Here is an 11975-nt window from a genome sequence, read left to right as displayed (position 1 = left end):
TCACAGCAGTGTTCAGGAAATATGGATTACTCCAAAGGGAATTAGGTAGAATGAAGGAAAAATACATATTGTTTTAATTTCTGCTTCTTAAATAACATTTCCAAGCTCATTTTATAACTTAAATTGTGGTGCTGTGTTGTGAGATAAAATAGTTAACATTTTAAAGCCATGACTTAACGCTTTTTTGATTTTTCTTTACTTCCATAGTAGACCAAGTCATAACAGCTACATTTTAAAAAGTTTTAAATACAAATGGATTCAGTGTCATTGCTAAGTCCATAATAAAAATTATTTTAATGGTCCAAGGAGGTAAACAGACTATTGGAATGAGTCAAAGGAACACAAATGTTCCACAGTAAGCTATTCTGTATGTGCTGTGTGGATCTTTCCAATTTGGCATGCCCTCCTTATACTGTGTCCAGCACTTTGGATGAATAAATCCCACTTCACAGAAGTTAAAATAATATTGAAATCCTGTCAGCTGGGGCTGACCAGTGGTTATGTTTTCCACAGGGTAATGCATTTGCAAGGACGTCAATCTCATTCCGCTATGTGGCTCCCTTCGATGGACACTTTTCCACAGTAATAACAAGGCACATTCTCATGCTTTCTGTGCATCAGCGTCCTTGGCAGGTCTTGCAGCACATCTGTCTGAAGTATGCTCGACTGCAGAACTTGAACTTCAACACCAGTGGGCAATATGCCACTTTGTTCACATCTTTGCACTCTAATAATGTAGAGCATTAAAGAGAAAAAATCAGAAATAAAAATTAAAGTACAAAGAAAATTTGACATTTAACATGCTGCTTCTCTATCCATCCACCTTGCCCTCTTTGTAACTACTCTTTCTAGTTCAGCCTAGTGCACACAATATATTTTAATAAGCCATAAAAATGTTTGCAGGGCTTCTCTTCCAGGCATTTAGAAGTGTGCCCACTTTGTCTTGAAAGAATTACCATTTATTGGGATAAATGATCACTTTAGCCAGCTAGGAAATATGAGTCATTTTTCTTACAATACTTTTATATCTTCTTTCTCAGGAGTTATTTTATTCATCCGTGAGAGGTTATCCAAAATCTAACACAATTTGCACTATTTGGTACCATGCCTGTGCATTTGTAAGAATCCTTGAAATAGAATATGCATTGCAGCTAAGAGGGGTGGAGAAAACAAGTATTATAAAGACACCAACAATGTGAGCTCAGTGACTAGGCTGAATGGTTGATTATATTTCAGGTGCGGTTCCATACATCCACACTGTCTTTTATACAGGAGGAAAAGACATTTTTATGCCTGTAATAGACATGCAAGAGCTTTTTTTCGTAATTGTGTTTTCCCTATATCCTGGGATTACTGCCTCAGCAGCCCTTGTCATACTGGCAAGTAACTCTTCCGGGAAGGGAGAACGAGCTCAACCACGCAGAGGAAGGATTACTTCTTTTCCATCCCACACAGGTTATACCTAAAGTGACTTGTGAGTGTATGACACGGGAGCACTGCTGGAGTATGCTGTGGTTCTTCTCTGGCTCAGTTTCCTTTCTGTAGAAAGAAGGTGGGAATAGGGAATGGAATAGTTTGGTCCATGCCCGGTTCTTATTCTGATTATAGCTGGAGATACAGCTGTATCTGAGAGCTCAATGGTACACTCAGGTTCTACAGCTCAGATGTTGCTACTGCAGATTTGCTTTGCACTGGAGTCAATATTGTGATAGATGCCTGATAGGGATTTTTTTAGTCAAAAGCATTTGCACAGTTTCATACAGACTGATATTAAAATATGACTTTGTCAAGGAGCCTTGCTTCATGTATAGGAAGATGGAAGAGATGTATACTTAGAAAAAGAAAAACCCACGAGTTTGAATTGCAAAAATGAATTGGTGGGAAGAATGAAATTAGATTAATTTCTCAGAAAATAATTTGTCTCAAAAGAATGCTGTAATTTTTTACTGTTTTAAGGTTACATTTGATACTGGCTTCCTCCTACAATCTTTCTCAGATTATAACAGCTATAAAGAAATGTGAATAAAAAGGAAAGAAAGTAGCAGTACTTTGACTATTGTCATATTTTGTATTGATTTGATATCTAGAAGTGAAGACTGGAGGAAATGATGCTGTTGCTCCAAGTCCTGACAGAACAACAGTCCTTGACTCCGAGACATCTGTAAGCCAAATATGAAAGAGACAACAGACAGACACACCAAACAGTATTCCATGGATTGCAACTAGTTTCTTCTGAAAGGATGTAGGTATTTTAAATTGTTAAATGAACTTTGAGATTACATTTACTTTTGAGCTATTTGAGCCACTTAACCGCTTACAAATAATCGGTGGTTTCCAGTAAATACCTTCAATATGGGACAAAAGCAAACATGGGGTGCTAAGTGGCAATGTGTTGGGAACTGTATCTACTGGAAGAGATTGTGCTATATCTTTTTCCCCTCAATCCTTCCTAGGACTTATTAGCTCAAGCAAAGTACTGTGCTAATGAGGCTGCATGGCTCTCAGTAAGGAGCTGGCTCATGCCTGGCCAACTCAGAGTGCAGGTCAAAGAGCTGAAGTACATCTGGAATACTGTGTAAGTTGTTTTCAACATTTTCAATTTGCAGATCCCAAAATTTTTCCAGTGAAGGTGTAGGTCCCTGGAAAACTCTATTGCCAACAGGTTTGCTTTTCATAGTTTTCACAGTTCTACTTTAAAGAGTCCATGGCCACCCAGTGTCCATAGATCACACACAGAAAATCCCTGATTGTATTCATCTATGAGAGATCAGTGTATTTTCCTGATAATATTAAAGAATTACTAACATAATGACTATAAATAAGAACATGAGTTTTTCATCTTGAAATTAAGAGGAGATTGAAACTAATCGTATACTTATAAGTACTTTATTATTTCCTTACTTTGGAGAAAGGCATTTGTGTTTGGAAATAAAATAACTGTTAGACTTTGAACTTTAAAGGGCAGAATGTTTCCTAGATTGATAATCATCACCTAAAGATTACTTAAGAGCATGAAACATAAAAATGGGAATTAAAGTAACCAAGTAAAATTCTATTATGAGGATGCTTTTCAAATTACAACATGGAATGATAAGCCTCTATTTAAATTTAAAACTTCCAAGCAGTAAATTACAGTGCTCATAGTGAATCTTCAGTGTATTTCTGGGAAGATTTAGTATGCTCCATTTCATTACAGACATCTCAATTTGACAGACTTTTATGACAACTTTGAATCTGGCATGAACCTGAATGGATACAGAAGGTATTAAATGAACACCAAATCAGGAAAGACTGTAGCATGATTTTGCCTTTTTTTTTATTTAAAATCAGAGTATTCCTTCCATATAAATAGGATATTAATCTTCAGTGTAGCTGGAGAACCTGTATAAAAGATACTCCATTAAATACTGCACAGAGATTAGTTACATTAAAAGGAGTAACTTTAGTGACATTGCAAAGTCAAGCACTCAAAATTTAGGGAATACCTGTTTTAAGAGAACTATTATTGCTGTGCAATCTTTATTTTTGGACATGTGTATTTTGGTAATTTTTGATTCATTTTCCCCTTCCACACAAAATGGAATGTACTCATCTGGTGAGTAACTATTCTAAACTTTTACAATCAGTAAGGAAACTTTTTTTTCCTGCCTAGCACTCAAATTGTACTTTGATGACAGAATTTCCTAATAGGTTGGCTTGGACAATTTATGAGTCCAGATCTGGAGCCTTTCATAAACATTAATAAGTTTATTTTAATATCATTATCTAATATATCCTCTAGCAAAAATATGTTATGATGAAGTTAGTTAATAGTCTGATTAAATTAGGCTGTATCATGTAAAAATACTGTAATTATTTCAAACAGGCATTATAAATCCAAAAAATTTAAAGTTAATTAGAAGAAGCTGAAAAGTAAGTCAAAGTATAAGAATAGGCTTGTAGCACAGTGCAGCATTAAATCTGTGGTCCCAGTCTTTCAATGAACATGCAATCAAGTATTTTTGCCATTTTGTTAACCACAGGTAACAGTTCAGCGGATGAGAAGTATATCATGCTCCCCCTGCTATGATGGACATTTCCATTGAACCAATAAAGAGACCGGAAAATTAATGACACAAAATGATAGCATTTTGTCCATGATTTATGCTATATATTTTGAAGGGTGTTTTTTTTTAAATGAAGAACCTACATTTAGGTTTTTATTTACTTCACCTTTGAACTACAGTGACAAATTAGAAAATAATTGTAAAAAATTCATTCACAGTCTGAGATGATGTAATGCAGACTTTTACTAATAAATTAATGCAGTAATACTGACCATGTCACTTTACTCTTTCCAGAATAAATTATATTAAGATGGCAAACTTACCTTCTGTGTTGGAAATGGGTGTACTGTCACATTTACTTTCACACTGCTGCATTGATGGAGGTCTAAGTGTTTCTGGACACTCACTGGATGCTTGTCCAGTGTATGAGAGGCATTGTATTGTTCGCATCTGTTGCCCAAGACCACACTGTGCAGAACACTAAAAATAAGAGATAAAAAAGTAAAACAACTTGGATCCAATTTTTAAATGTAAAACGAGATAACAGGAAAGCAATCAGGAACAGTACACATACACAAATTTTTAAAAAAAAGACAAGCATCTGAAGAGATTTGGTTAATACATAAAATAATTTTCATAAAATAGCTTAGATTTTGGGGGGAGTTTTGACAGTATATGCGACCACTCGTCTTTCAAAGAAAATAAAACACAATGCAATGTTAGGTCCCTGAACAGTTTGGATTTGAGGTAGAAGAATATAATTTACACTATTTTATATATCATGTCTGAGTTTAAGTTCATGTTTTCAAGAGAGAAATCATTTACTTTAGAACAAAGAAGAAAAACCAAGGAGAACAAGAATTCAAATCTGCTAGAGCACTTTTTTATGACAAAAGGAAAGTATCTTTCAAACAAAAATACTTTGCTGTTTCAAAATATTTTTTAATTTCTATAACTAAACAGTGTTTTTAGGACATATTGACTTAAGATAGATGTGCACCTGTACAACTAGCTTAAAAGAAAAGTCAAATAGACTGTAATATCAGAAATTATTGTCCCCTGGTTGGTTAAGTGTTTTATTTTCATTAGTGGCAAATTACTCAGCAAACTTAGAAACTGAAATATCAAGTTATTGTTTAATAACAGGACATTGATCATAATTGAGATGCAAAAACATAATGAAAGAAGGAAATTCAGTATATCCTATTTAGAAACACTGCATAACGGCAGCACCATTCAGCCTGTGCTGTAACAATTTAGATCCCCGTCTGGTAATTAAGCATATTTTATGTACAATTATTTAGATCTCTGAAGGTTTTTTGGGTGGCTATATATCTTAGTTGAGAAACATGATGGAAATACAAAGCCAATTAAAATTTTACAAGGTTAAATGTGTTTTAAAAATACTAAACCTTGCAACATTGTTGTATTCCAAAATCCCCTTCTAAAAAGCTGTAATAAGGACTATTTATTTTTTAAAAAAAATGCATACGGAAACTCATCCAGTAGAAACTAGATTACTGTCAGCAAATCCTTTATGGTTAAGCAGACAACTATCATTCAAAATAACATTTCAGTCTGAGACAAACAGGGGAGAAGCTTTTGTTTCAGTCACGGGAACCATCTTTTATCCATTTCCAGCAACATCTTATCCTTAAAGGTACTAACGTGTAGGAGACTAACAGCAATAAACACTTATATGAACTATCTTACCTGTCCCCAGTCTCCAGTGACCCAGCGAGGAGGAGGACATCGGCCTAAACTACAGCGGATGCGGACTGGAGGTTTGCTTTCCTCTTGGCATTGCGCGACTGGAAAAGTTTTTAAAAGATCGCTGCTTTTGCACAGAACAATTCGGTGTTTGAACCCTGGGCCACACTTTGGTGTGCACTGAAAAAATATATAAATGAATAATTAAAATCTCAGTAAAAAGTCAGTAAACATGTCAGAAATGCTATTATGGAAAACTGAAGAATATATTTATGTTCTTATAATTAAACTATAATCACAATTTTCCAGAGATGACAATAAGTTTAAAATGTTTATAAACACAAACAAGCTGACTGATGATTGCTTTATTAAGTTAAAGTTTTTATAAGTTTTAATTTGATAAAAGCATATTTCCTTTGCTATTTATATTTAGGCTGTTATATTACTATTTACTTTTATATATAAAAAACCTTTAGTTATGTTTAAGAAAAGCACTTTGCTGCAAAGTAGAAAGGTCTGCCACATGTAACATTATTATGAAACAAACTTGAGTGTGCATTTCAGAAATTAAAAGTAGAACTCTGTTCTTAATATGACCTTAGTACAGTCTTTCTCCACCTCACTTACAGACCACTGAGCTACAATGAACACCTTTCCCCAATAAACATATGGGAAGATAAATGCTTTACTGGACTCCACAGAAACCAGATTATTGGTTCAGAGAAATACTGTACCCTCTCCCCTGCAATGCATGCTTTTCTCTCCTTTCCTATTTAAATTTTAATTCTGTTTTCTCACAGTTCTTGGTTTTCCTCCTTTTATCACTCCTCTGCTCATTCTAACAGCAAGCAGATAATAAAACAGTAATTTGAATAGAAGCAGGTCTGAAGACCTCTGCTTTTCCTCCTCTTTCTTAATACGGGTTCCCCCCACCTTCTCCTTCCTTATTCCTACTGACTATTAACTGTCATTTACATTAGCATAACTGCAGAATGGAAAAGAGGCAAGTGCTAAAAAAAATTAGGACCCTCCCCAAATCAGTCCCTCTTTAACAGCTGAGCAGGAGTTTTTGCAAGCACAGTTTTAGAATTCCCTAGAGGCATGTTAAACTTTATCCTGTAAGCATAAGTGCAGTATTTGAATCAGAATCAATTTCTGATACCATAAATCCTGCACACAGATTACGCTAAACCTGTCAAGTGTGGAACAGCCTTTCATATGAAAGCAGCTGCAGAGACAAAACATTATCTGGTAAATAATACTATGTGGAACTGAAGCAAAATTCAAGAGGTGGCACGCCAAAGACCTTCCACCCATCAAAACAGGTCATTATATAATTGAGGTAAAAAAGAAAAAACCCTAAGATTCATTTTCAGAAAATTACTTGAGTGATCCAAACTTTACTATTCTATGCCTAATTCTAAACCATCTCTGCCTAACCAAAAAAGAACAGAAAAGAGACAAGGTTGAAAGGACCCGCCTGCCATCGTAAGAGCAGTTTACAGATTAGTGATCAGTTCACTTTGTAGAACAGCAGGAGACAGAGAGGCTTGAAACTCCTCAGAGTTGCACAGACCTATGTTCTGTACTCTGCATGTTGCATTCTAAAACCTGAAATATAAAAATGCAAAAAAGCAAGCTACAACCAGCCCACTCTTAAAATAGACAACTATTGCTGTACCACGTGGAACTCAGTTCATTAGACGTGCTCTAAGAATGCCTTCTTAATTGAGGCCTTTGGAGAGGATATGTGGAGAAATGTCTGGTGTGTGAATCACTGTGTGGGTTTGGCAAGAGGTTGGCACTCAGCTTCTCTTATGTGTCAAGACAGGCAAGTAGAACTTCCGATGATCAGTGAATAAATGTCAAAACCCAATGAGCCTATAGAGTTTCATAATCTCTAGAATGCGGTGGCAAATAAATAGGAGTTTGAGGATCAAAATTTGAGTTTAGGTGCATCCATTTTCTAGTCCGGCTTGAAGACACGTTCTTTTATCTATGTCTAAGCTGCCATTTGAGAAAAATCAGCTACTGCTACCAGAAGAAAACAACATCCCTTAAAAAACCCACTTTTTTGGAGTCATAGTCAAAACTTCACTAAATAAGATGGACTACACCCTGTCCCCAGAAATGAAAGTGAAGTAAGGAAATAGGTTGCCTACAATAATACTGAATCACCAAAAATAAAAAGCATCAGTAGAATTTAACAAAAACTTTATGTCTCCACAGCAAATGAAAGACAGAATACACAGACAAAAAGCCCAGGAAACAGTGTCTCCCATTACCAAATGCTTCTAGAATTTTTGACTCGCTCAGTGGAAGTTCTGACTAACGGTAATGTGAATGCAAAGTAAATGTGCTTGTTTGATAAGACTCTTCCCAAGAAATCCTTAGATTATTTTTTGCTGGTTTATATTTTATTATGTGTAAAAATATAAAAGAAGTAATTTACAGTTGGCAGAATAATTCAGTCAAAGCTCAACTATTGCAAAGCATAAAAAATTTTATGGCAAAACTGATGTTACCTGAGAATGACTACATTCTGCTAGGCAAGCCGCTGTTAACTTTAATTACTATTTGATATAACCACTTTTACATTCTCCTAAAAACATTATTTAATCTCTATGTTTACAAAATTTTTTTGTTTCTCTGACCAAAAAGATACAAAATTTCTTGCTAATTATCATTGGAGACTAAAAAATGTATAACTATATTGATGCTCAAGTGCATTAGCATATAAAATTTCTAAAACTGCTTAATTTGTATCAAGTATTGCTTGTTTTGACTATAAAAACAAAGCATTAGTACTTGCATTCCAGAGAAAAGTAGCAAGATTTGCCGTTGGCTTCAATGGAAGCAGTATTCAACTCTTTCACATTTTGAGTTCACTCTTGTTTTCATTTTCATGCTTCCATCAGAAAATCATATAAATACATATATATAAAAAAAAGTTTATATGTATATTACTATAGGGATTTAAATACACTATAGTTCTGGGAACACTGAACAGCAAAAAAAACCCCAAACATTTTTCTCATTGTATTAAAATGGTATCATCAGTCAAGACACTCTGCCAAGCTACACCAAGCAAAATTCATACCAGAAAGAAGTCAGTACTTTTTCACAATCCTGACAAAATACCACCACAACCAGAAGCTTAGCAGAGCTTTAATCTTTATATTAGAACATTTGTGTTCAAAATTATAACACATTCCTGTTGTATAAAAGACTGGTTGTGAAGGCCTTTAAAAGCTGTTCAAGCTTCTTACGAGGCTGGCAATGTTGATGGATCTAAGGATGATGTATTTGTGAGTAAAGTCTAGAGGAGGTAGCTAAAGAGGAATAGCATATAGTCAACGTATACTTAGTGCTCTGTAACTTGTCATATGGATACTATTATTTGTTAGTACTGAGATGATGCCCAGATATTCCAATCAGAAATAAAGTATCATGATAATGCACACAAAGAACTTACAAACTATCAATGCCACGGATGTGGTATGAACGAGTCTTCAACTGAACATCCCTTTCTACTCATCCATTCTTTCCTTCTCACTCCTTTCCTTTCTACTCTTTCCAAGTGAGAGTAATTTCCAAAGGGCTGGAATACACTGCAACTTTTCAGGTAGGGACAAGGTCCATTTAAAACCTTTTCTGCCTTGATTACGGTAGCCTACTTCTTGTGTGAAATGCTGGCTAACAGTGGGGTAAAAAAAAATAAAATTGCTCTGCATGTAGAGCAAGACACACTTTAAGATTCAGCTGTGACCACATGGAGAGCCTGTGCTGGAGCAGGCTCCTGGCAGGACCTGTGAATGCATGGAGAGAGGAGCCCACGCTGGAGCACGTTTGCTGGCAGGACTTGTGACCCACACTGGAGCAGTTCATTCCTGAAGGACTGCAGCCTGTGGGAAGGACCCACGTTGGAGAAGTTCGTGGAGGTCTCCTGTGGGAAGGACTCCATGCTGTAGCAGGGGAAGAGTGTGAAGAGGAAGGAGCGGCAGAGATGACATGTGATGAACTGACCACAACCCCCCTTCCCTGTCCCCCTGCGCTGCTCGGGGGAGGAGGAAGAAGAGAATTCGGGAGTGAAGTTGAGCCTGGAAAGAAGGGAGGGGTTGGAGGAAGGCGTTTTACGATTTGGCTTTATTTCTCATTACCCTACTCTGATTTGATTTGCAATAAATTAAATTAATTTCCCCAAGCTGAGTCTGTTTTGTCCATGATAGTAACTGGTGAGTGATATCCCTGTCCTTATCTTGACCCACAAGCCTTTCATTATATTTTCTCTCCCCTGTCTAGCTGAGGGGGAGGAGTGATAGAGTGGCTTTTTGGGGACCCCGCATCTAGCCAAGATCAACCCACCACAGTTTGTCTACACAACTAGTTTCTTCAGCTAAGGAGAACAGATGGAGATTATACAAGCATGAAATTCAAACAGCAAGGAGATGAACAACAGCTTCCATGGCAGCTCACAGAACTGTGATTTAACATGCAGATATTACTACTTTTAAGTACTACTATAACACGTAGACTACTATTAACTAATAATGGATGGTGTCTCCATTCTTAGTGATATTCAAACCCCATCTGGATGTGGTCCTGGCCAGTCAGCTCTAGGTGGCCCTGCTTGAGCAGGGGAAGTTGGACAAGATGACCTCCAGAGGTCCCTTCCAACCTCAATCATTCTGCGATTCTGTGAACTATATTACCTGTATTAACAAATTATTGTAAGAGCTGTTCTGTACCACTTCTACAGGTGCTCACAGTGATGCTAGTAGGTCTCCTTCTTTATGCTTTGAATTTCAAGAGGCTGTAACAATTTTTGGAGATAAAAGTATCTGTGCATAAAAGAGATTTGTGCAACTACAGGCACATTAATCTTTATAATATGCAGTGATTTACAATTGATTTTGAATGAAAGACTGTTTAAAGGCAAGCAAATACACAGAAAATGGGATACAATGAATCATGGGTATATCATTGGCAGATCATTCCAGTTTACTCTAATACTCTCCTTTCTTTTTTTTTAGACAAAGTAAGTGGAACAGTTCTAACTTACCTGAGCTTCAGTAAAGTATTTGAAAGGGGGATTACAAATGGTCAAAGTTCAGGATTTGAGAGATGCAACCTGCAAAGACCTTCTAGGATCAGTCATGGGACTGATCTGATTAATATTTTTTTATAGTCTACTTAATGTTGTTCATACAAAAGTAGTTTCAGTTGTTCAGCATTACTGAAATTAGTGGCTAGCACAGATAAGTAACTAACCTTGATACAACAGAGGTATGTTCTACAGAAAGAACTGGACAACCGTGAAGACACAAATAATTGAAATGAAGTGAAATTTGGCAGTGTGATGTGTAAGACCATACATTTCAAAAAAAAAAACAAAACAAGAACCTCTATTTAAACTGGAAGATCACTAACTGAAATGAAAAAAAGGGAGGATAAAGGTCTGGATATATTAAAAGAGCATAAGATGACCAAGTAATCAATATGTGATAGCTGAGGAACAGAAGGAGGTTATTTAGGGTACACTGATACGCTTTAGGTTATGGGTATCTTCAAGAGAGGCAGGAAACAAAAGGATGAGGCACATGTGAAATCTCTTCAGGGATATTATATACATTTAACTCTAGTTATCCATTCCCAAAAAGATGACTTCAAATTGAAGCATTGTTGTGTTAAAGGGGCAAAGTAGTTTTGGCAGAAAATAAACCCCCTTGCGTTCTAACACTCCTCACCGAGGTGGGAGGCCAGGTGCGGCTAGGTTTAGATTCTGAGTGATGCCCAATTCACCACTATCAGTCCAGGCACATTTAATATATTAAACTGTTATGGTTCTGGATACACTCATAGCAGACTGCACCTTCAGCCCAGTCGTGCTCATGAACTAACATGGCCTCGCTTCGGTCGCGTTCAATAAGAAAACCCAAACGACTAGCAGCCTACACAGTGCAGTTTATTTAAACAACAGATACACAAGTTCTTTTGGATTGCCAGTGATAGGGACTGTCTGCAAAGCACGTGCGAATACTAAAGATGCTAGCAATATAGCTCGGTTACAAATGCCCTAAGTTATAAAACCACTCTATATAGAGATTTCTAAGTTTCCCGGGGAAGCACTTGGTATAGCCAAGTGTTCGAATCTTACCCACGAGCGTCCTTATGGGGGGGAAGAGAGGCTCAGCCCGTCGACTGGTCCCAGAAGTCCAC

General features: G+C 36.5%; 1 protein-coding gene across 1 annotated transcript in view; it reads right to left on the bottom strand.

Moving 5' to 3' along the window:
* Window positions 1-617: 617 nt before the first annotated feature.
* LOC104287393 (A disintegrin and metalloproteinase with thrombospondin motifs 6-like) overlaps window positions 618-11975 on the bottom strand; it is a 160151-nt gene continuing 148793 nt past the window's right edge. Inside the window, exons 22-24 of the mRNA XM_009886090.1 lie at window positions 5760-5936; window positions 4370-4526; window positions 618-727 (exon numbers count right to left, since the gene is read on the bottom strand). Coding sequence (XP_009884392.1) covers window positions 618-727; window positions 4370-4526; window positions 5760-5936 — 444 coding nt within the window. The remainder of the gene's footprint in view (window positions 728-4369; window positions 4527-5759; window positions 5937-11975) is intronic.

This window comes from Charadrius vociferus, unplaced genomic scaffold (assembly GCF_000708025.1).
Source record: "Charadrius vociferus isolate BGI_N301 unplaced genomic scaffold, ASM70802v2 scaffold675, whole genome shotgun sequence".
NCBI lineage: Eukaryota > Metazoa > Chordata > Aves > Charadriiformes > Charadriidae > Charadrius > Charadrius vociferus.
The sequence above is the reverse complement of the archived record's forward strand: the minus strand, read 5'-3'. Positions and strand labels throughout refer to the sequence as shown.